The sequence below is a fragment of the Eschrichtius robustus genome, chromosome X (genome assembly GCF_028021215.1).
Source record: "Eschrichtius robustus isolate mEscRob2 chromosome X, mEscRob2.pri, whole genome shotgun sequence".
Classification (NCBI taxonomy): Eukaryota; Metazoa; Chordata; class Mammalia; order Artiodactyla; family Eschrichtiidae; genus Eschrichtius; species Eschrichtius robustus.
The window spans coordinates 63,270,438-63,295,681 of record NC_090845.1 but is presented as its reverse complement, the minus strand read 5'-3'; the positions used below and the strand labels follow the sequence as shown (position 1 = coordinate 63,295,681).

Below are 25,244 nucleotides of genomic sequence, written 5' to 3'. Positions count from 1 at the left end.
CTCATTCCACCCCAATTCCTGCCACTTGTTCAATTCCTTCTTCTCACACTCCTCTACTTGACATGACAAAAAAATTGAGTACACCTTGACTTGTCATCATTGCTAATTTTCCGGTCATTTACTTTCTGGCTCAATGTCTCAGCATTTCAGCCTTCCATATATTGACAACTGACAGAGGACCCTTATCTACAACCACAGAGTCCACTGGACACCTCTGGGACCAGTATAAGACAGCAGAGGGGCTTCCCTGGTGGCGCAGTGGTTGAGAATCTGCCTGCCAATGCAGAGGACACGGGTTCGAGCCCTGGCCTGGGAAGATCCCACATGCCGCGGAGCGACTAGGCCCGTGTGTCACAATTACTGAGCCTGTGCGTCTGGAGCCTGTGCTCTGCAACAAGAGAAGCCGCGATAGTGAGAGGCCCGCGCACCGCTATGAAGAGTGGTCCCCACTCACAGCAACTGGAGAAAGCCCTCGCACAGAAACAAAGACCCAACACAGCCATAAATAAATAAAATTAAAAAAAGAAAAAGAAAAAAAAAGACAGCAGAGAAGCAGGAAGTCTTCTGGACAGGGTGACTGTCACTGGGAAAGGAGGCAGTGCAGCTCTCTGTACATGGACAGCAAATCTGAGTCAAGGAATCAGGGACTTGGGAGTTCTAAACACTCCTGGAGGGGGCTTGGTAGCAATGCTGTGGAGATGAAAGTTTGTAGAAAGGAGGCCAAGGATTCCTTGGGAGTGTAGGCTTTGAGGTTTGGGAAACACTGGGTGTGGTGGGGGGGGGCGGCGGGGGGAGAAGTCGTAGCATTGATTTTCTCTGATTATTTGAAAATATTTGGGACGGACCTTCCTACTGAGTCAGCTCTGATGTCAGAGAAAAGAAAGAGCACTGGGTTGTTCTTAGAGTAATGGGATTCTGATCTGGCTTTGCCAATTACTGGCTGCCCAGCATCGGGCAAGCCATGATAACTTCCCTGGTACTCAGTTTCCTCATCTGCAAAATGAGGACAAGAGTTTTATACCTTCCTCATAAGGATGATTTAGAGTGAGGATCAAATAACAATGATGTCTGCAAGGGACCTCAAACTCAATAACACTGATCCCCCCTTCCCTGAAGCTGCCCACGCTCCAGTGTTCTTTGTCTTGATGCAGACCACCCCTCCCAACACTGTCACCTAGGCCAGAAATCCTGTTGCCTCCCTAACTGAATGCTGTCTCTAAAACCTCATTTACTTTTTAAAAAAAATTTATTTATTTATTTATTTATTTTTGGCTGTGTTGGGTCTTTGTTTCTGTGCGAGGGCTTTCTCTAGTTGCAGCAAGTGGGGGCCACTCTTCATCGCGGTGCGCGGGCCTCTCACTATCGCGGCCTCTCTTGTTGCGGAGCACAGGCTCCAGATGTGCAGGCTCAGCAATTGTGGCTCACGGGCCTAGTCGCTCTGAGGCATGTGGGATCTTCCCAGACCAGGGCTCGAACCCGTGTCCTCTGCATTGGCAGGCAGATTCTCAACCACTGCGCCACCAGGGAAGCCCTCCTCATTTACATTTGCACATGTGAAATCTGTCCACTTCATCTCCAGAGTCACCATCGCCACCCTCGGCAAAACCCCATCACTTTTCTCTCGGACTACAGTAATACCCCCCTCACTGGCTCTGCTCTTTGCCCAACCCCCTCCAGTCCGTCCTCTGCACAGCATCCAGAGGGAGCATTTGGAAATCAAAACCAGATCATGTTACTTCTCTGCTTCAGTGGCTTCATGTTGTTCTCAGGATAAAATCTTAGGACTTCTTCCAAACAGCCCACAAGATCCCATGGGACTGGTCATCTTCATGCAGCTCTCCCTCATCTAATGCTGCTCTTTCTCTTATTCCCTTGTGCCTCAGCATCCTCACTTCCTTACAGTTCCTTGAACGCACCATGCTCCCTCCTGCCACAGAGCCTTCAGACATGGTGTTCTTGCTGCCTGGAAAACTCTTCCCAAACCCCCTCCAGCTCCAGGCACCTTCCCAATCATTTATTTCTCCAGGAAGGACTTCCTTGCTCTCCCGATACTAGGTCAATTCTTTCTGTTAGTCACGTTCAATTTATTTTGGTGATTATTTGATTAATGTATGCCTCTTCCACTAGATCCTTAGGGCCCTGAAGGCAAGGGCTATGGCTGTCTTTGCTCACCATGGTGTCCCCAAGCACCTGACATGGTGCCTCGCATGTGGCAGGTGCTCAGTCAATATTTGTTGAAGGAGTAAATGAATGTGGATATCCTTGACAAATAATAAAGAGCTGTGCAAAAATTAATCATTCTTGCAGAAATGGACCAACTGATCTTAAAATTAATGTGGAAATCCAAGGGACCCAGAAGAGCCAAAACAATCTTGAAAATGAAAAACAAAGCTGGAGGAATAACACTTCCCAATTTCAAAATTTACTATAAAGATATAGTAATCAAAAGTGTGTTACTGGCATAAGGACACACACATAGATCAATGGAATAGAATTTAGAGTCCAGAAATAAACCCGTATATCTACGGTCAATTGGTTTTTGACAAGAGTGCCAATGCCATTCAATGGGGAAAGAATAGTCTCTTCAACAAAAGATCCTTGGACAACTGGATATCCACGTGCAAAAGAATGAAATTGGACAATTACCTCCTCACACCATATACAAAAACTAACTCAAAATGGATCAAAGACCTAAATGTAAGAGCCCATCTATAAAACTCTTAGAAGGAAATATAAATGTAAATCTGAATACCTTTGGATTAGACAATGATTTCTTATATGTGACATCAAAAGGATGAGCAACTAAAGAAAAAACAGATAAACTGCATGTCACCAAAATTTTAAAACAATTTTGCATCAAAAGACACTATCAAGAAAATTAAAAAGGCAATGCACAGAATGGGAGAAAATATTTATAAATCATATGTCAGATAAGGGATTAATACCCAGAAGAGATAAAGAACTACAACTCCAAAACAAAATAACAAACAACCCAATTCAAAAATGGGCAAAAGCCTTGAATAGACATTTCTCCAAAAAGTTATACAATAGCCACTAAGCACATGAAAAGATGCTCAACATCATTAGTCATTAGGGAAATGCAAATCAAAACCATGATGAGATATCAATCACACCCACTAGGATGGCTAGCTACAATAAAAAATAACCATGGAAAATAACAAGGATGTGGACAAATTGGATGTAGGGAAATAGCAAGGATGTGCAGAAATTAGAACCCTGGTACATTGCTGGTGGAAATGTAAAATGGTGTATCCTTTGTGAAAAACAGTATGGCAGGTCCTTCAAAGGCTAAACATAGAGTTACCACAAGACCCAGCAATTCCACTCCTAGGTTCATACCCAAAAGAAATGAAAGTACGTGTTTATGCAAAATTTTGAACATGAATATTCACAGCAGCATTATTCACGATAGCCAAAAGGTAGAAACAACCCAAATGTCCTTCAACCTGAGTATATAAACAAACTATGGTATAGCCATACAATAGCCATACAATGCATTATTCTGCCATAAAAAGGCATGAAGCATGGATACATGCTATGACACAGATGAGCCTTGAAAACATCAAGCTAAGTGAAAGAAGCCAGACACAAAAAGCCACATGTTGTATGATTCCATTTATATGAAATGTCCAGAATAGATAAGTCTATAAAAACAGAAAGTAGATTAGTGGTTACCAGGGGCTGGAGGGGGGCGGGGATAGAGAATTGGGAGGTGACAGCTAAGGGAAGCATGGTTTCTTTGGGGGGTAATGAAAATGTTCTAAAATTGATTGCGGTGGTGGTTGTACAACTCCGTGAATATACTGAAGGTCACTGAATTGTACACTTTAAATGCAGGAATCATATGGTACGTGAATTATATCTCAATAAAGCTGTTATTCAACAAAAGGTGTTAACAGGGAAGGTGAGTTCTAAAGGTCAAAACATGAGCCAGTCACACTAAGACTTGCAGGATGAGCGCTCCAGCCAGAAGGGACAGCAAGTGCAAGGATCCTGAGCCATGAATGAGTTCGGTGAGGAACAGTAATGAGGCCAGTGCAGCTGGCCAGGGTGGCCAGGGTGAAAGTGGTGGGAGCCGAGGTCAGAGAGGATGGCAGGACAGATAGCCTTGCAGCTCATGGTAAGGAATGTGGAATCTATTCCGAGCATGATGAAGAGCCACAAGAGGTTTTGGAGCCAGAGAGTGACATATTTCACTGGCCCAAGCTAGTCACATGGCCACACGTAACCAGAAGGGGCTGAGAAGGAGAGCCAGAACTACCTGGAGAGTAGCACTAATGACAACCACCCACTTATGTGTTCACATACACATGCAATCTTGAATGTAGTTTCCAGATGGTCAAGTCTCTCCTCCAAGTCAATTCCTAGAGCAGGATTAAGACCCCACACTGGGTTGGTTCTCCAGCATCCGCTTTGCCTCAGGGCATGGATTCGTAACCTGGGGTCCACAGACCCCCAAGAGTTACATGAAGAGAGTTCAGGAGGTCTGTGAAAAAATTACTTCTTTATTTCCACTACCCTCTAATTGAAATGATGAGTGTAGACAACATACCACAGAAGTGTGAGCAGTATCCGTGACTTTATCAGTAGTAGAAATCACAGAGCTTTGCATATCATGCTACAGTTGCTGTAGGAATCTCGAAATTTCACTTACACTCATTCAAAATTACAGTAATTATTAGACCTGCTGCTAGATCTTGTCATTTAAAATGTGTTCAGGGCTTCCCTGGTGGCGCAGCGGTTGGGAGTCTGCCTGCCAATGCAGGGGACACGGGTTCGAGCCCTGGTCTGGGAGGATCCCACATGCCGCGGAGCAACTAGGCCCGTGAGCCACAACTACTGAGCCTGCGCGTCTGGAGCCTGTGCTCCGCAAGAAGAGACGCCGCGACAGTGAGAGGCCCGCGCACCGCGGTGAAGAGTGGCCCCCGCTCGGCGCAACTGGAGAAAGCCCTCGCACGGAAACGAAGACCCAACACAGCAAAAATAAATAAGTAAATAAATAAATTTATAAAATGTGTTCAAAGAAGCACATATATTACCATATCACAATTTTTAAAAATATTTGATAACTGTATTTCAGTACAATTGTTTTCCTTTGTAAGTCTATCTATTTTATCTAATGCATTTAAAAATAATATTCTGAAAAAGATTAAGAACTGCAACGAGTCCTAGAGGGTGACTCTCACATTAGGTCCCTGCCCTGTTTTCCTCTCAACTTGCCCTGTGTTGCCTCCTTGGTAGGTCTGCCAAGCCTCACGTTCAAGTCTTAATCTATGACAGTACAGGAAATTAAATGAAGCAGAAAACTTGAAAGCAAGTTCTTTTTTTTTTGGTAATAGCGTGAATTTCTTTGTTTTTTTTAAAAAGTTTTTTAATCGAAGTATAGTTGATTTACAATGTTTCAGGTGTACAACAAAGTGATTCAGAGATATATATATATTCTTTTTCAGATTCTTTTCCATTATAGGTTATTACAAGATATTGAATATAGTTCCCTGTGCTATGCAGTACGTTCTTGTTGTTTATTTTATATACAGTAGTGTGTATCTGTTAAACCCAAATTCCCAGTGGAAGCAAGTTGTGAAAACAACTTCTGGGTACTAGAGGAGTAGACTTGGGTGCTACTGAATGATGTCTCCAGTAAACAGCCCAGGCATGGTTATGCATCATTGCATGGCAGAAATATCAGCCTGACAAAGCCAAGCACAGTTTGCTGCTGGCTTGCTGCAGCTGATCCTTTTACCTTTCTGGCCCTCAGTTTCCCCATCTGGCTATGAAAGGTTTGGACTGGATGGTCTTCTTATGGCCTGTCCCTGTGACAGCCTGAGTTTACATGCTTCTGCACTGTCTGCTTCCATGACATCCCCAGAAGGAAGCCCAGTAGTACTAGGCACCCCCTGACCTTGGCACTGAGTTTGAGGGGCTTCCCACGGATTCCCTACAATGTGGTAGAGGAGAAAAGGTGCCTTCCCCAGCCCCCCCAAATGCCATCCATAGCCTTACCTCCTTGCCTTTGCTCATACAGCTCCCTCTGTCCCTCCTTGTGCCTGTCAAGGACCCAATCCAAAGCCAGGCATCATGACAAAGCTGTCACTGGCTACTCTCTGAAGTCCCTTGGCACCAGGCATGATGCACCTTTTATGGTTATCTTCTTATACATATGTCTGCTGTCCCCAACTACAGTGTAAACTCTTCTAGGCAGGACCAGGTTTTCATTCCTTTCAGCATCCCCCGGGCCCAGCTTTTATCAGTGGGCATCAAGACGGAGATAAAGGCTTGTGTCATTACTCAGTAGAGTCCTGTGGTTGAGTGGGTGCTAAGGAATCAATTCCCCTGGTGTCATATCCTGGCTCTGTGACTTACTAACTAGGTCATTTTTTTTTACAAGTAACAACATCTTTGTGCCTTGGTTTCTTCATCTATAAGATTGGGGAAATAGTGCCTACTTCATGCAAAGTAAAGATTAGGGAGCAAATACAAGTAGGGTGCTGGACACTTGCTCCAAATCATTCTTTATAATGTTTGTGTAAAAGTATTTACTATGTGCCAAGCTTGTAATCTTCATGACAGGCCTATGAAGTAGGTATTATTATAAGGATCCCCAGTTTACAGCTTGGGAAACTAATGCAAAGAGATGTCAGGCTACTTACCTAGGGTCATGAAGAAAGCAAATGGCAGAGTGAGGGCTCAGACCCAGGAGGGTGGTCTCAGGGTCCCTGCACTTAACAACTATGCTAACTATGTTGCCTCTCAACAGCTAGCATTATCATCTTTCTTCTGCCAGCGCAGACCAATTATAGTCGCAAAGAGATCTAGGCCAACTGGTAGGCTGCCTTCCTCTAGCTCACTTTCTGCTGTCCCTGGATGTTTTTGATCTGCAAGGCACACATTTTTGTTTCTTCTTCCCTCTGGTTGACTTTCACAGCCAGACGCCATTGAGTCCTCCCCTCTGATCCTGCCCTTTTATGCCCATCTGTGTTGCCCAGTTTTATATAGCTATGTATATATACATATGTAATTGAATACATACACATATGTAACATATATATGTAATATATATATATATATATATACACACACACACATATGTAACTGAATCACTGTGCTGTACACCTGAAACTAACACACTATTGTAAATCAACTATACCTCAATAATAAAATAAAATAAAATAAAATAAAAATGTCTGGACATGACCGCTGAGATTCTAATTTAATTCACCCCAGAGGTGAGGTCCAGACATTGGTATATATATTTTTAAGTTCCCAAGGTGATTCTAATGAGAAGCCAAGGTTGAGACTGCTCTGAACCAGTGCTTCTCATGCTTGACTGCACACAAAAACCCTCTGGAGCAAGTTTAAAACACTCATACACACACATGCACACACATCCGATGCCTGGGCTTCAACTCCCAGAGATTCTGATTTAATTGGTCTGGAGTGGGGCCCAGGCATCAGTGTTTTTTTCAAAATGTGCCAGATGATTCTAAAGCACAGCCAAGGGACTTCCCTGGTGGTCCAGTGGTTAAGACTTTGCCTTCCAATGCAGGGGGTACGGGTTTGATCCCTGGTCAGGAAGCTAAGACCCCACATGCCTCGGGGCCAAAAGACCAAAACATAAAACAGAAGCAATATTGTAACAAATTCAATAAAGACTTTAAAAAAATGGTCCACTTCAAAAAACATTCTTAAAAAAAAAATAAAGCACAGGTTTGGGTTTTCAACCCAAACCAATATCTATTACTTGACAGAGGATAATTGAAAAGAAATAAATCATAGTTTATCTACCTTGTAAGCTCCATGAGGACAAATAATTTTGTCTGTCTTGTTCACTGCTGCATCTCTAGCACCAAAAACAGTGCCTGGTACATAGTAGATGCTCAATTAATGTTTACTGAATGAATGAATGGTTTACTGGTCTTCATAACCTTCCCACTTGCCCCCATGGGCAAGTCTGTTATAATGTCTCTGGATCTATTTTTTTTTCATTTCTTAAATAGGAGTAATAACTCACAGGGCTGTCATGAGGGCTGTATGAGACAACATATGTAAAAGTGCTTCATAAAATAGAAAGAAATACAAAAATGCTAGCTAACTTCACAGAAAAAAAAATCAGTATTCTGTTTTCTCTTCCTGTCTCACTCCCCAAATTTTAATTCTCTTTTTAGTCCTACCAAATATAGTTCTGCTGAATCTCCTGGGTCCCACTAGAAAGTCCCCCAACTGATCTTACCCCAACCTAGGCTCCTCCCTGATGGTGGTAGAAATACTTTCCTTCCCTACTCCTCACTTTCAGTACAGCTCACTCCCCATTCACTGTGACTGAGAACATCCATAAGGGTTCCAATTCTGGATTCTCAACTTACTCCACAACTCTTAATCAAATTATTTCCTCTTCTCTGAGCCTGTTTCTTCATCCAGAAAATGGGGATAATAATGGTAACTATCATGGAATCGCTGTGAGGAATAAATGAGTTGATGATTCACATATTGCCAGGCACATAGTAAGCTCTTAACAATAATAATAAAGGCCATGGCTTTTTTTGTCCAAAGGTTCCTTAATTTTAAAAAAGACGGGATCACCTCAGTGCAAAAGTAAGGTGGGGTAATCTAGCTGTGACATCTGTCACTTTCTGATATCTGGGGCTGATCTGATTAGCCAAATAGAAGTGGAAAAACATGCTACTAGCTCTCCCTGTTTGTCAGCCAGCAAAGATGTATATAGCACTTACTGGATACCAAGGCACTGGGGGAACACAACCCCCACCCTTGAGGAGTCTGGTGGGAGACCTAAACCCTTACGAAAAAGATCATAGCCTAGGCACCACTGTCGATTTGGCAGTGGTACATCCTGATTGCAGGCTTCACAGTGTTGGTAATGGCAGAAATTACAAAACAGGTAAGGGTAAGCATTAATACAGCAGATTTATTAGATAATATGGAAAGGTTTAAAGAAATGCAAACAGGTTTTGGTTTCTTTGATGAGTTATGGGGAGTTCTTTATATATTCTGGATGTTAACCCCTTAGCAGATATATGATTTACATGATATAAACATTCTTAAATGATACACTAATTTGAAAAGGGCTATAAAAGGATGGATGCATTACAATAACTTCTTCTTACAAAACAAAAATGAAACATTCATAAGGAAAAATATTAGAAGAATATACATCAGAATGTAGCCAATTATCTTATCTTGTTGATACCAAGAAGGATTTTTGTTTTATTGTTTTTTTCTTTGTGCTTTCTATACTTCCAAGTTTTCTGCATCAAATATGTATTATTTTTATAATTAGGGAAATTATCATTAAAGTTATTATTATTATTGGTATTAAAGGTAGAGTCCTAGAAAAAAAAAAAAAAAAAGAAATACAAACACCTATCTCCTACTAGGCCACTTAGTCATTCAACAAACATTTGCAGTGTGCCTACTTCCAAACTAGATGCTGGGGAAAAAGGGATGAGTCAGCCACTGTCTTTGTTCTCAAGGATGACAATACATAACATTTTGGGGGTGGTTTTTTGTTTACAAAGTCTTTTCCATATAGGGTTTCATTTGATCCTCCTGACAAAGAGAAAAAAGGCTCAACACTGAAATTACCCCATTAGCAAATACTGAAATTGGGCATTATCCCTTGGCAAAATGAGCAAAATTAGCCAGGTTCATAACCAGGGCTTCTTTCTACCTCTAAAGGCCTGTCACTAGCCCACAACCACCTACTATAACTCTGATGTCCCTTGGGATGGAGGAAACAGTTCAAACTCATCTGAACTTATCAGGATCTGAAGGCCACAGTAGTTCTACCTTATTTCCAAAGCCCCACAACCTTTAAAACAGGCTTTCACTCTTCTCGGGAGAGAATGCTATCTTCTAGCTTACAGTTCATCTTGAGGCCAGGAATGGCCAGGCTGTTCTTCCAAGTTTCACAGAAGAGGGTCATGTTACTTTCAAGAGGTGGTAAAAGAAAGGAAATAAAAATGAACTCAAGAAGGTTCAGTACATAGTTGGCAGTCTCTGCCTCAACGATCTTCTCCCAAGCTGGGCCACATGGAGGAACCAAGGGTCTCAAAAGTGAACAAAGCACAGCAGGAGTACAGCAGAGAGAGTTGGAGGAGGCTGTAAAGATGAGGGAATGTCTGGATGGATGGATGAATAGCAGTTTTCAGGAAGACAAGAGAGAAAAAGGCTATGGAAGCTTTCCTTGCCTCTGTGCTCTATGCTTTTCACCTAAGACCCAGCAGCCTGCAGTGAGGTTATCTCCCTCCACACTGTCCTCCCAACTAAATACCAAGACTCAAGGGCAAAAGGTAGGTCTTATGAATTCAGTGTCGCCAATACCTGGCACAGGGCCTGGCACAATCTTAATACAATGAGCTAGGTAGGAATTAGCCCTTGAAGCCAGCTCTAAATCACCAGATTAAGAGATAAACTGCTTTCCTTTATTGAAGAATATGAAAATTAAAGGCAAAAAATAGCTCAGTTCTGCCTAAACTCACCATTTCAAAGCACATTTAAACAGAACACAACCAAGTTTTAAAACAGATATTGAAGAAATGCTGTCTATATTTTCCCATCTAGAACCTAGAAGCAACAAGCCCTCACAACGAACAATTAGCCCTAGTTGTTCATCACAGATAGTAGACATTTAGCCTGGAGCCTCAGGCAGGAGCAGCACAGCCCCCGCTAACAGCAGACAGCAGCCCGTGCATCTGGAGGGTAGACGTTTTGTCACCATAAAGAGAAGCTCTGCCAGGCAGAATGCACCATGGGTGGAGCTGGCAGCAGATGGGGTGAGTTAAAGAGGATGGGGGTTAGGAGGGGGAGTCTACACATTTCTCAAGAACAAGGTCTAGCTCTTATATACATCTGTATGCCTGGTGCCTGGCCTGGCCCCGGGCACCATAGGACCACCTGTACTCTCGTGCAAGTTGTATTCCTACAAGGGCGCCCTGCCAAGGGGTCTCAAGTTGGGGACAAAATTCAACCAAGCCACTGCACGTGGGCTTTAATTATTAATTATTATTTCAAAATTGGTCCACCCAGAGGATGCTCTAGTTTTAAATAGTTATGACCAAAACAAGTGACTATTTCTAATTGCTATGCTCAAAGAATGTGCCTTTGTCTAACGGTTCCACCAAAAGGAGTGGGTTTTCCTCATTGGTCTATCCAGAGGAGGTACCTTTTTTGCCATCCCTCTTCCTCGAGGGGACACCTATTTGCCATATATACTACCAGCTCCCACTGGCATCTAACAGGAGTTCAATACATGCTAACTGGAATGAAAGGAGTCTTCACCTTCACTGGATCTTCCTCCCCCCCACCCCCTCCCCACATGCAGCAGATAGTTTTGAAACTACAGGCACAAAATGTAAAGCCTCTGTGCGAGTCACTAACATTTGTTTCCTCAGTCTACCATTTTCATTACTTTGGAATTATGGGGGAAAAGATTTCACTGTGCTATTTCACAATGGGGAGTAAACTTATGTAACGCGTGATTCCAAGAGGTAAAACAGGTTAGAAATTGGAATGCAGTGAGACTTAGCGATCCAGAAACCTCAAGACATGAGTCTCTCCTAAGAGCAAAGTTTCCTGGGAGCTGGACTCCTCCCAAACTTTTTCATAAACTTTTTGTTTAATTCGCACCATTCTGAGTGCACCCCTTCCTCAAAACACACTTCTCAGCCTTCCGAACCAGATTCCTCTGAAGATGCTGCTGCCTCTTCTTGATGCCTTGTTTGTTATCCTCAGCATCATCTGTTGCTGGGGACACAAACTAGAAGGGTTGCCTTTAGTATCTCTTCCCTCTGCTCACAGCAGGGAGAGGGGATACTAAAAGTGGCCTCCCAAAGTTTTCCCCTCTCCCTTGTCACCCTCGTCCCAGCATTTCTCAGGGGCTGATGATAGGGTCACCTAAGTGGATGCCTCAGGACCCCAAAATAGCCACAGGAGAGGTTCTGTACTCGAAGTCAGTGCAACCACCGACCCTGGAGACGCTTTTAGACCAGTCCTCTTCCTTTCTCTGGGCAGCTGCTGGCCTAGATTCACATTCTAAAACTCTTATTTCTATTGGGATCGTGGAGGGGATAAAAAGAGAAATACTTTTTCTTCTAAACTGCATTTGTTGAAGTATAACAGATACGGGTTTAAAAATACTGAACACAACAATCTATACAGTTGTTCTCACTATTATGCACTGTCATTAACGTAATAATCTACCTGCATGAAATGGTGTGCCACGTAAGAGAACTGAGGAAAGCACTAAGTCCAATCTAGATGTTGATTCAGAGGCAACCATTTCAACTTCTATTTATGATTTCTGGCATAGCCTAATTTGGAACACTAAATATTACAAAGTGGAAGTTTCCTTCCTCTTCCCTGTACTCCAACAACCCTGTGCATAGTGGAATCTTAATATTCTTTTGCAAAGACAGGTAAGTTGAGGTTGACTTCATGTAGGGATCCAACCCAGTAACATCAAGAGTGATATTAAATAACTACAACATAAGAAAACAAAAGTATTGTTCTCGCCTAAAATGTCAGTGGTTGTTGATGACGTGTTATAACCAAAAAATGTAAAATAAAAGATGCTTAACTTTACCTTAACATATAGTTATTCTTTTTATTAATAAAATTAAATGGCTTCATCTTTCTAATTTCCTCTGTTCTCTTATAAAATTTAAAAAGTGTATTATCCAGTTTTAAAAAAATAAAATAATTTATCATACAGAAGACCAGTTGGCCTACAAGGCCATGCCCTAGAATGGTGCTGTCCAATATGGAAGCCACTGTCCACATAGCGCTATGGAGCATTTGAAAGGTAGCCAGACCAAACTGAGATGTGCTGTAAGTGTAAAATTCACATTGAATTTTGAAGACCTAGTACAAAAGATAAAATAATGTAAAATACCTCATTAATCATTTTAATATCGATTGCATGCTGAAATGATACTATTTTGGATACACTGGGTTAAATAAAATGCATTATTAAAAATTTTTTAAAGTGTATTATCTAACTTGGTATTATTACTGCTTATGAGTTCATCCATGAGGTCATATGTTGTCACTTACTTGAATCTAAGTCTGTATTATAGTTCATGCTCATTATCCACAAATACATTATAGTTTTTCAAACTCTGGACGGTCTCTTCCAGCTTTAACAGTCTATACCACAACAGTGGTTCTCACCCATGCCTGCACATTAGAATCACCTGGGGGGTCTTTTAAAAATCCTGGTTCCTGGGCCTCATCCCCCAGAAATTCTGGTTTTACTGGTATGGGGTGGGGCCACAGCATTAGTAACATTTTTAAGCTCTCCAAGTAATTCAGATTTGCAGCCAGGGTCTATATTTTTTACTCTAATTTTAAAAATAAAAAATGCAACCAGGGCTTCCCTGGTGGCGCAGTGGTTGGGAGTCTGCCTGCCAATGCAGGGGACACGGGTTCGAGCCCTGGTCTGGGAAGATCCCACATGCCACGGAGCAACTGGGCCCGTGAGCCACAGCTACTGAGCCTGCGCGTCTGGAGCCTGTGCTCCGCAACAAGAGAGGCCGCGATGGTGAGAGGCCCGCGCACCGCGATGAAGAGTGGTCCCCACTTGCCACAATTAGAGAAAGCCCTCGCAGAGAAACGAAGACCCAACCCAGTCATAAAGAGAGAAAGAGAGAAAGAGAGAGAGAGAGAGAGAGAGAGAGAGAGAGAGAAGAGAGAAAGAGAGAAAGAGAGAGAGAGAAAGAGAGAGAGAAAGAGAGAAAGAGAGAAAGAGAGAGAGAAAGAGAGAAAGAGAGAGAGAGAGAGAGAAAGAGAGAGAGAAAGAGAGAGAGAAAGAGAGAAAGAAAGAGAGAAAGAAAGAGAGAAAGAAAGAGAGAAAGAAAGAGAGAAAGAAAGAGAAAGAGAAAAATGCAACCAGACAAGCAGTGTGAAGGATTCTACTCAGGGAGATGACTGAATTGCTTGGTGGTCTGGGCATGCTGTAGACACTACCAAGGTGTGCCCATGACCTTGAGGCTGCCTGGTTGTAAGATTAGGGCTTACTGGCCCCAAATCCATGCTGGTGAGAGACAGACCCTCGGGCAAGCTGCCAAACACGTCACTGAAGCATCCTGAGGCCCCAGAAGTTTTGTGAGAAGGTGTTTCTTCACCCATAAACCAAGCTGGTTCTGTAAAACTGGTGAGCCAAGCCAGAAGCCATGAAGCCATCCCAAGGGAAGAGGTGACCAGAGAGCCAGCAGGACATTTGGATGAGGGCTCTGCCCCAAGGCAGGGGATGCTGCCTAGCTGTGCGACCTGCGTCTATCCTCTGCTGCTTCATTAAAGCCCCTCCTTGGCGTCCCAACCTGGCGGGTCCTCGTGGTCAGCCAGCACTACATATTCTGTGACAATAAACATCTCAGATCTACCAGAACTCTCGGTGGTGCCTCGGCTTCAGTTCCAAAGAATTTGCCCCCTTGGCTGGTGAGGCAGTGAACAGATGTCAGTGGGGGAGAATGAAGGGAGGAGTCAAAGGAAAGGAAAATCCTCAGATTGGGAGAGACGAGCCGACAGCCCTGGCTCCTCCGTGAGCACACAGGCAGGCATTCTTTACATATTCTGCAAAAGGGAAGAATGGCTGCAATTCGGAGCTGTTTAGGAAACATTATAACTTCATCTTGACAGTATCCCCATCCAGGGATTTCAAAAGGTTTTGTGGAATTTCATCTTCTTAGTATTTAGTGATCATAAGCAGGATTGTGGCATATGGGCCCCGGCATTTTCCATACATTATTCTGGATCCTCACGACAACCCTCTGAACTGGGGAGCATTAACCCCCTTTTAAAGATGAGGGAGTGTGGTTCTGAGACACCCAAATCAGCTTATAAGTGTTGGGCAAGTCAGAATTAAACCCACAGGTGCTGCTGCCAAATCCCAAGATCCTTTTCCTTAATATGTCATTCATTGTTTGGTTTTTCTGTTTATTAAAAGTAATACATGTTCATTTAGGAAATTTTGAAAAATACACAAAGCTACAAGAAAAGAAAAAACACCGGCTCCCATAATCTCATAAAGATAACCACTGCTATCTTTGTTATCGTTTGCTATCATTGTTATCACCTTGAGATAACAACGATTGTTAACATTTTGGCACATACCCCTCCAGCTTCTTTTTTATGTATGTGCTTTATTTTGGATAATATCATACATGCAATTTAATACCCTGATTTTTCACTTAGCATTATTTCACACATTTCCACATATCCTCATATATTTATTTCGAGCACGATTTTTCTTAGTTGCCTAGATTTGTACCACACATAGACCTGTCAACATTTATAGAACCACACCCATATTACTGAATAAGTTGTTTTCATTTTGGGGTTAGTATAAATAACCAAAAGATGCAGTGAGGATCCGCGAACATTTTCCCCACAATATCTGATCATTTCTTTAGCATAAGGTCTTGGAAATGGAATTACTGGGTCAAGGGGGGATAAGAGCATATAACAACACCGCTAGAATTGCTGACAGCTGTGATGCATGGCCTCCAGCGAGAGCCGAGAGCGCCCAAGGCTTTCCGGTAAAGTAGACCTCACTCCCCTCAGGGCCTGCTGGTTGGGGAGAACAATATGAGTTTGACTACTTTGCAGATACTGGGAATCAGACTATAAATTGCCAGGCAGTTAATTACACTATTCTCAGAAGCAAATGATTCCACTTAAAAACAGCTGAAGCATTTTTAAAACTCATCTCCTCTTTGAGTCCATTTTCCAAGGGAAAAAAATATTTTTCTGATTTTCCCCTAGATGAATTACAGACCATTCTGAAGAATCTATGCTATTTAGAAAGAAAAAATAAAATAAAATAAAACATACAGTCAAACCTCAAATGTCCCCACTCACAAAAAAGCAGGCGCATGAATAATATATTTTGCTCTGGAATGCAACTGGATCCACACAGCCGGGGACACACCAGGCAGGTAGATTCTTGCTTTCTCTCCCTCTTTCTGTCTCACTGTGGCGTGGAGTGCCTCCTGGCCTGGACATCTTAGGGGGACCTAGGACTTGGCTCTGCAAAGCAGGGAGGAGCCAAGGTCGCCCAAGTCTCATCTGCCCAAGGATAATGAAAACTTGAACGTAGATCAAGAAAATCTGCAGTTCCTATTACAGCTTCATTTGGACCTTCCTAAGGCTCTCCAGTATCCAGCTCCTTGGTCAGCAAACAGGATGTTACAGCCCCCCCACCCGAGCCCTGAGGGCTCACTCTGAGTCAGGAGGTGCCTTGCACCCTCTCCTCCTGAATCACTTGAGTTAGTTCCTCCCCCACACTAGCCCTCTCACATATCCAGGGCTTAGCAAAGGCTACCTTCTGAGCCGGGAATTCCCTCCCCCTCCTTCTTCAATTGGCCAGCTCCAGATCATCCTTCAGAACTCAGACACCACATCCTCCCCGAAGCTTTTCCAAGCCTCTGAGCTGAATTAGGTGAGCTTCCTCTGCCTTCCGATGACCCCCAAGCTTGCCTCCACGGCAGTACGATGATTCCAGGCTCTCCCCGCTGGACCATGGGGCTGCATTCTAGCTTGGCTCTATATCCTCAGAGGCTAGCACAGGGCCAGGCCCAGAGTCAGGTGCTCAATAAATGTGTGGTGGTTAGAAAGAAGGGAGGAATTGAACTTAATAGGTATTAAGTGCCAAGCACTATTTTAGGGACTGGAGATATGGCAGTAAAAAAAGATAAAATCTCTGCCCTAAAGATGTTTACTTTCTATTGAGGAGCTTACATTTTAGAAAGAGAGAGAGGGAGGGATGGCAGGAAAGGAGGAGGGACGGACAGAGATTGCTCAAACCTCCCAAGGTAAAGGACTGAGCCTAATGGTTTGTACACAATCAGACCCACTGCCTCACATACAAAGCACCTTGGTGCAAGCCTACTTGTGCAAACACAATCCATACATCTCCTGTTTGTGGCATTATTAACGTAGCCTTGTCCATTAAGTTTTTGCCATCCTATGGAGGTTCCTCAAAACATTAAAAATAGAACTACCATACGATCTAGCAATTCCACTTCTGTGTATTTCTCCAAAGAAAATGAAAACGCTAATTCGAAAAGATACATGCACCTCTATGTTCACTGCAGCACTATGCACAATAGCCAAGATATAGAAGCAACCTAAGTGCCATCAACAGATGAATGGATAAAGAAGATGTGGCGTATAGATACAATGGAATATTACTCAGCCATAAAAAAGAACGAAATCTTGCCATTTGTGACACCGATGGACCTAGAGAGTTTTATGCTTAGTAAAATAAGTCATACAGAGGAAGACAAATACCATATGATTATATTTATATGTGGAATCTAAAAAACAGATGAACAAACATAACAAAACAGAAACAGCATCATAGATGTAGAGAAAAAACAGGTGGTTGCCAGAGGGGAGGGGGTGGGAGGGATGAGTGAAATAGGTGAGGGAGATTAAGAGGTACAAACTTCCAGTTACAAAATAAAGGAGTATTGTGCGGATAAAGTGTAGAGTGTGGGAAATATGGTCAATAATAATGTAATATCTTTGTGTGGTGACAGATGGTAACTAGATTTATCATGGTGCTCAATTTGTAAGGTATAGAAATATGGAATCACTATATTGTGCACCAGGAACTAACATAGTGCTGTAGGTCAATTATACTTCAAAAAACGTACAAATAAACTCACAGAAAAAGAGATCAGATTTGTGGTTACCAGAGAGGTTGGGGCGAGGGGAGGGGGAATTGGATGAAGGTGGTCAAAAGGTACAAACTTCCAATTATATGATAAGTACTAGAGTTGTAACGTACAACATGATAAATATAATGAACACTGCTGTGTGTTATTTATGAAAGTTGTTGAGAGTACATCCTAAGAGCTCTCATTGCAAGGAAAAATATTTTTTTCTTTTTCTTTAATTTTGTATCTATACGAGATGATGGATGTTCACTAAACTTATTGTGCTAATCATTACATGATGTCTGTAAGTCAAATCATCATCCTGTACACTTAAATTTATGCAGTGCTGTATGTCAATTATATTTCAATAAAACTGAAAGAAAGTAAATAAATAAAGTGAGAAAAAGACATTGCCATCCTGTGTACTCTAACTTGAAAACTTCAGTGAGAGCTTATCTGAGTGAAATCATGGAATTCTTTGGAGCAGGGAAGAGCTGAAAGCTTGAACCAGGAAGGTTAAGCCAGTGCTTCCCAACAGAGGGTAGAAGACTCTAGAAGGCCATCTAGATAACTCTGGAGGAGTTATCACAAGACGTCCATGAGTCTGCAGATCCACCAAGCATTGTTCATCTACTGAATAAGCACTATTTTGCCTATGTGTGAAGACAAGGTCATCAATTTTAAACCTACAAATTCATGTAAAAGCATTGCTGAATTCACAGTAGCACTCCATCACTGTTTGGGTTTTTTGGTTTTTTGTTTTTTGTTTTTTTACCATAGGGAATTCTAAAAGTCCAAATTCCATCCTTGGACCCCGAACCAGACTGAATGGAAAATCCTATGGGGTGTGAACTGGGGTCCAGATTCTGGTTATCTTCTTTCCCCCACCTAGAGAAGAAGACCGGATGCCCAGGCACCCTGTGCTGATGTGCTGGGAAACAAGATGGCATCAACCCCTGCAGACTGGGAGCTCTTCGAATGAACAGACTGGGTCTTATTTACCTGTGGGTCTCTAAAACCCAGCACAAGGGTTGGGGGCAGGGAGGAGACAGGACCCAAAGTTGTGCCCTTTCTTCAAAGTTAGAAAGTAATGATCTGAGGAAAAGGTGATCTGAGTCCCTCAGAAAGGGCATATAGAGCAGCAAAGCTAGTAAGCCTGTTAAGCTACTTAAGCTTTGAAGAATAATAAATCCATACTTTGGAAACACGTATGTTAAACACATTTTTGGTAATAATTTTACTTTCTCATTCCCCTTGGCTTTTAATAAAAGTGCCTTTGGAAATGCCAACCAAGCTCTGCTGTAATAACAGAAAATAGTCAGGATGTGGGTGTGTGATAAGAAGTGTCCACAGTTGGATTAAAAGCTATTAGGGAGAATAGCAAGTATAAAGATGACAGAAGGATTGTGAGGGAAAGATCCAATGGAAAGGTGACCTTCAGAAGACTGTCAGGGTCACTAGCCCAGCCACCCCTTCCCAACTAAAGATTATTTTTCCAAGGCTATTTCCTACTGAAAGCTTAAAGGAGACTGTTTTAACAAGGGAGTCTCTTGCCTTACATCTATTCTCTACATGATGCAAGGTTGACCTTCCTTCCTCCCCTCCACCTCCATCTCACCCCCCAAGTCCCAACTGAAGAAACCCCAGGAGGCCTGTTCTCTAGAGAATCCCTCAGTTCCCAAAGGTAGCAGTAGTTACTCCTTATCCTGAACAAGTTCCAGCTAGAAAAAACGCCACGGCAGTGACTCTCAATGAACAACTGACTTTGAACTTAGCATCCCTGAAGAGGGCAGAGCACTGGCTTGGATGGCAGAAGCCCTGGCTTCTAGATCAAGGCCTCATGCCACTGACCTGCTGTGTGACTTAGCCAGTGCCACATTCCCCAAGGGGCAGATTAAGTCCACGCTTAGGGCACCAACAACAGGAGTACAAAAGAGAGAGAGAATGAAAGAATCTAATAAAAAGCCATTTTAATTTCAACATACAGGTGGAACTTCGAGTAATCTTTTAAAATAAAATTTTATTTGAAGGTTTAATATTGTTTCATTTGGAATTAGGTATGGAGAGGCACTATAATCTTTCCAGCACTTAGGGCTACTAAAGGTCTTGATCCAGTTGGGTGCCTTTGGACAAGTCCCTTCCTTTTTCTGGGCCTCAGTAGTCAAGTATTATGGTGCGCATAATGGTTAATGACCGAATTTTTGGTGTCACAAAGTATAAACTGACTCCACCCAAGCCAGAGAAGTACAGGGACAAATGATGCAAATTCACCACCCTCCTCCTGACACCTAATCAACTCCATAAAGATCAAAATTGAGCCCAAGAGCTATAATTTAAATCCTCTCCTGTTACTCTACTATTCCGTCATCCTGATGCTTTTATCGCTTTAGCTGTTGATGTATCTAAAAAACGGAGAAGATTAAATTTCTTGTTTCTAAAGCAGAGGAAATTCTAGTGGACATTTCGGTGTCCAAATTTCCAGGGAAGATGTTTTCAACACATGGAAATACCATGAAGCAGACCAGGAATTTCATGGTATTTAAAAGAAAATGGGCTTGCTCCCCCTCCCCACTCTGTCAAGCCAACTGTCCCAACAGTTTCTGGGGCTGACATGTAGGACAGAGACAAAACTGAGCCCTGGTAGAGTGCCACAAAACTGAGCCCTGGTAGAGTGCCTGTTCCAAGTCCCCCAAGTTCCTCCTGCTCCATCCAGCTCAAGCAGGCCCCTCCTCAGTAGCCATGACAGTCAGGTTCAGGGTCTACCATACCTCATCTAATGGTAAACTGGCTGCAGTCTAGAGGCGCAGTTTCCATTCTTCATCTCCATACAGACTTACAACAGTCTCCCCTCACACTGGAATTATGATTTAAACATACATAAACCAGCTGTCCTTTATGATTTGGAGCCAGAGTTGCCACAAAGTTGGAAAATCAAGAAGCAGGAATTTTACATAAAGATGAAGAGGGAGTTTCTACCATCTACCCAACTGGCTGTATTCAAGCCAAAATCATTGCAAGAAGGAACAGAGCATCTTTCCCACAGCAAGTTCATGGGCTAGTGTAACATGATAGCTCCCCAGTGTTATTAAACATACCTAGCAGTTGTCTAGTGCTTCAGTGACTTCCTTGCTTGCACAGGAGATATTATACCCCCAGGCCAATGGCCTGATTGCTTTTGTAATTATCATTTAAGCACCTACAAACATTAAATAGATGTCTGAGGGAGAAATTGGAAAGCTTGGATTGACTCAGCATATGGTGGCAGGAATGGAGCTATTTCCCACTGGCTTTGACCATGCCATTCTTGAGATGAAGAGTACAGAATCCAGGACACGAAAGCAATAAAGCGGGTCACATTCAAAGCCAGATGCGAGGAAAAATGCAAGTTATAGGCAGGGTTATGCCACGGGTGCGGCAACAGCCACAGATCCACAACCAGAGGAGCCTGGTGCAGTCCTGTAACACACCCTCTCCTCTTTCCAACCCCCATCCCCCACCCCAGACCAGTTACAAGAGCTTCTGGGGCAGTCTCAAAGGGGTTCAAGTTACCGAAGAACAGCCTTCAGTGGAGAAGAGGGTGTTGCCAGGCAACCAGCCCAGCCCAGTCCCACCCTTGTAACCTTGAAGATGGTGGGGACATGACCCCTGATTGTGGAGAGAAACACCTTGGACTCCTTTAGCATCAACTTTCTCCTCCTCTGTCTTTCTCCCTCTCCTCTCCCTGTCCTCCCCCTGCTGCCTCCCTGCCTGGCCCAGCCTGCAGTCTGGTCTCCGCAAGCCTGAAGGCTATGGGCCAGTCTGACTTGTCATTACTCAGTCCGGAGGTGGCAGCCAAGCTGTCCCCACAGGAGGCTACAAACTGCTGGCCTGTCAGGTGTCATTCACTCTGCCCATGTTGCTTCCAAACCTTCCTTCCCAGTTCTTTCCTGCCCTCATGACCAAAGAAACAGCTAGAGCAAGAATCTGGGGGAAATCCAGCCAGATAGAGGATATACAGGGTAAAATGCTGACTGGGAGTGCCCACCACCAGCAAAATGGTCAGTAATGGAGTAGGAGCTAGGAGGAAAAGACACGGGGAAGAAAAGAGCAAGCCTTGACATTGGTGGGGAAAAAAAAGCATTTTTAATTGGGGTCAAAATATAATATGCAACCTGCTTGAACACCTTGTTGAAGCTTATGCCTGAGCGACAAAGGGGTGGCCAGGTGGTGCACTGATTATGCGCCCCAGCTCCCTTTGCATTTGGCACTTGTGCTCAGATCATTGCTGAGAAGGCCTAATTTAAGTGCTACGCAATCAAAATTCCTGAAGAGAAAAGTGTGCAGTGGGAACCTCAAGGGGAGTCTAGGGTAGGGCATTAGACCAGAAAATGGAAAACCAGACCTTCTTGCCAAATTAAGGTAGCCTGTGTTCCATTTACGCAGCAGGCCCCTCAGTACCTGAGCCTGCAGATAGGTGCACTCTCAAAGGCAAGCAGCCACACCAAAGATGAGAGATAGCCACTCTCCCAGCTCTTGCAAATTTCAAAGAAGCCAACCCAATGCAATTTATCCGAAGAATTGCTCCCTTCCTTTAAAAGCTCTCCATTGCATGAAGCCATCTCTTTCCCAAGGCAACTTGGTGAAGCCATTCCTTCCCTCACATGGAAAGGACAGAAAGGCACAAATTGGAAAAGTAGAGCCTCCTCGCTGTCCTTAACTTACCCTGCTGCACTCAGTAGGTGGCTCTCTGCAAGCTGTGTGGGGATTCTGAAAATAACTCCGCAAGCTGACTTATAAAATTTCTCCTAGGCTAATCCTGGTAGTCAGTGGGACCCCAGAAAAAAAAATCAACAATGACCTTCCTACCCTCTCTGTTAACTGAGAACTAACCAGACCTAAAGCCCCAGCTTTCCTGCTCCCCTGCCATGCAGAGATTTCTGGTCCCATGTCTACATTCCATGTGGCAGTCAACTGTGTCTTCCACCTTCCTTTCCCCAGTGGACCCAGTTCATTTTCTCTACAAGTGACCTCCACCATCAACATCAGAGGTCAGAGAGTTTTGGGAAGAGGGGTGCCAGGGCCTATGACACCTATTCTATGGAAGGCGTGGGAGGGAGGTGAGGTCTGCAATGGAGAGGGGCTGACTCAGACACTTCTTTCCCAAGGCAGCTGGAGGCTTGCAATCACAAGTCAGTCAGTAGCCATATTCTGCCTCCATCTGAAACTTCCTGTCCACACTGCTCCTTCTCTCCCCTAACTTCCTGGTGGCACCAATTGGCCCTGGTACCTGGCATGCCCCAGCTGCGGTCAACATTTCCAGCACATTCAATCCCCCTGCTTTCTCCAAAAGTCCCACACTCTAAAGGATCACAGCATTTCCATGGAGAGAGGATTCCCCATGCAAAGTGTTGGGGTCCAAAGTAGTAAAGCACAAGGGCTCGCGTTGCCCTCCTGCCTCTCACGAGTCCTGCGTGCTCAGCCAGGGCACCACTGGGTTTCTCAGACATGGCTGATTTCTAAAGGAATCACAGAACTGATGACAGTTGCTTTAAACGGTTCTCCCAAGCAAGTCTGTGCAGCCGGACCCTAGGGGTAAGGGGTCAGAGAAGCCGGCTGGGAGGGGGAGAGTCTCTCCTCCCCACCACACCCTCCGGCCTCTCCTGGAGCACCAGCTCCGACCTCGCGGGGAGAAGCGGGCGGGTGGGCTCTCAGACACTTCTTCGAGCGAGAGCCGCGATCACACTCCAGCGCGAAGTTGCACAGGTTTAAAGTCGGTAGGCACCGCCGCCAGGGCTCCTGCCGCCGGGTAGGTGGCCGGCGGCTCCGGCGCGCTTTCCGAAGTGCCCGAGCTCCTAGACTGGAGCAAAGACGCCAGCGGCGCGGCCATTTGGTTCCCGACTCCACGAAGGCTAGGACGCCTCGGGCCTGGGGGCGGCGCCGAAGCGGTCCGGACCCAGCAGCTCCCGGGGACCCCCGCAGGTCCCCCCGCCTTCTTCCCCAAGATCCCCAGAAGGCGGCCGCCAACCCCAAGGCCGGGAACCCCGAGGGCATATGGCCACTCGGGACGGCGCGACCGGATCCAGGAGCAGGAAGTTCCAGCTGGAGTGCGGCGGGCGTGGAGTCTGGGAAGCGGGATCCCCTCGTTCCCCGAGGGGAAGGGAGGGGAGGGCCGAGGAGGGGCTGGGAGGGCGGGGGAGGGGTGGGCGCAGAGCGGGCGCGGGCTGGCGCCCCCAGAGGCGAGGTGCACGCGGGGCCGCGGACCGCCCGGGCGCAGCTTACCTAGCTCTTCCTCGTCGTCCTCCGGACCGAGCAGGCGGCAGGGAAGGCGGCGGCGGAGGTGCACGGTGCGGCGGAACAGGCTGTCGGTGCGGCGCCCCAGGGCCAGCAGGTGCCCCTCGAGGTCCTCGAGCAGAGCCAGCGAGTGGCCGCAGAGGTCGGCGAGCTGCCGGAGCAGGCTGAGCGCGGCCAGGTGGCTCACGTCGCGGAGCTCGGTCAGCGGCTGTGGCGGGTTGCGCGGGCACAGGCGCTGGGGCACCACTGTGCGCCTGTAGAACGGCATCCCGGGCGCGGGCGCGGGGGACCAGCCTGGCGGCGCGGCCGGATCGCCCCGAGCGGCGCCTCTGGCCCGAGCGCCCCTGAGCGGCGGCCCCAGCTCCGGGTGTAGCAGGCCCCTGGGCGCGGGCCGGCGAGCGGGCGGGCGCCAAAGACGCCGGGCGGGTGGGCGGGCTGACGGGTTCCCAGCCTGGAGCGCCGGCTCCCCCCGGGGCTGCACACTCGCCGGAGCCACCAGTCCCTCTGACTCTGGTTCGCTGGGCTCCTCCTCCTCCCCGCCTTTCTCCACCTCCTCCTCCCTCGCTCTGCTACTTCGGGATCCCCCCACCCACCTTTTTTTTTTTCTTTTGCGGTCAGAGATTCACAGATTAACGCTTGATCCGGGAGAGGAGGCAAAGGGAAGTAGGAGTAAAAAGATCGAGCTGGAGCGTGAAAGAAGGAATGTCTGCGTGAGTGGGGTGTATGTGTGTGATGTTCGTTCGGTACAGTATGCGTGCCCGCGTCCCCCTGTGCAGCTCCAGTCCCAGTACTGATGGTTAAAGTTTTCCGCTTTGGTGTGTGTTTTGTTTTGTTTTTTCCTTGTTGTTGTTGTTGTTTTCATTTAAACTCTTTCTTCGTAAATAATAGAAATTCAAGGGCACCCGTGCCCACACCAACTAGTAACCAGCGGAGACCCGTCGAATAGTCTGACCTCATTCATCTAGATTCCCTTTCCCAAACATGTACTCAGTGCCACGCACGGGCTAGACGACTAGACTGTGAGTACAGCCTTCTAGCGCCCAGGAACTTGGAAATGAGGGGGAAAGAACCAAATATCTTACTCGACTGCTCAGGAGGGCAGTGTCTCTGGGGAGTCCTGGACTACTGTAAAGGATCTGGAATGAATGAATGAATGAAAACAAACCCATTCTCTGGAACAAGATTCAGTTCAGATAGAGGGCCACCGGTCTGTATTTTAAGCCAAAAGGGAGCCCAGGGCCCTCTCCTCTTGGCAAGGCCTCCTGGCTGAGATGGACT

The 25,244-nt window shown here is 45.1% G+C and overlaps 1 protein-coding gene across 1 annotated transcript in view; it reads right to left on the bottom strand.

Annotated features, from left to right (window-relative positions):
- The window catches only part of NHSL2 (NHS like 2), a 264,858-nt gene extending 240,624 nt beyond the window's left edge, over positions 1–24,234 (bottom strand). Inside the window, exon 1 of the mRNA XM_068533442.1 lies at positions 23,955–24,234. Coding sequence (XP_068389543.1) covers positions 23,955–24,234 — 280 coding nt within the window. The remainder of the gene's footprint in view (positions 1–23,954) is intronic.
- Positions 24,235–25,244: the final 1,010 nt, after the last annotated feature.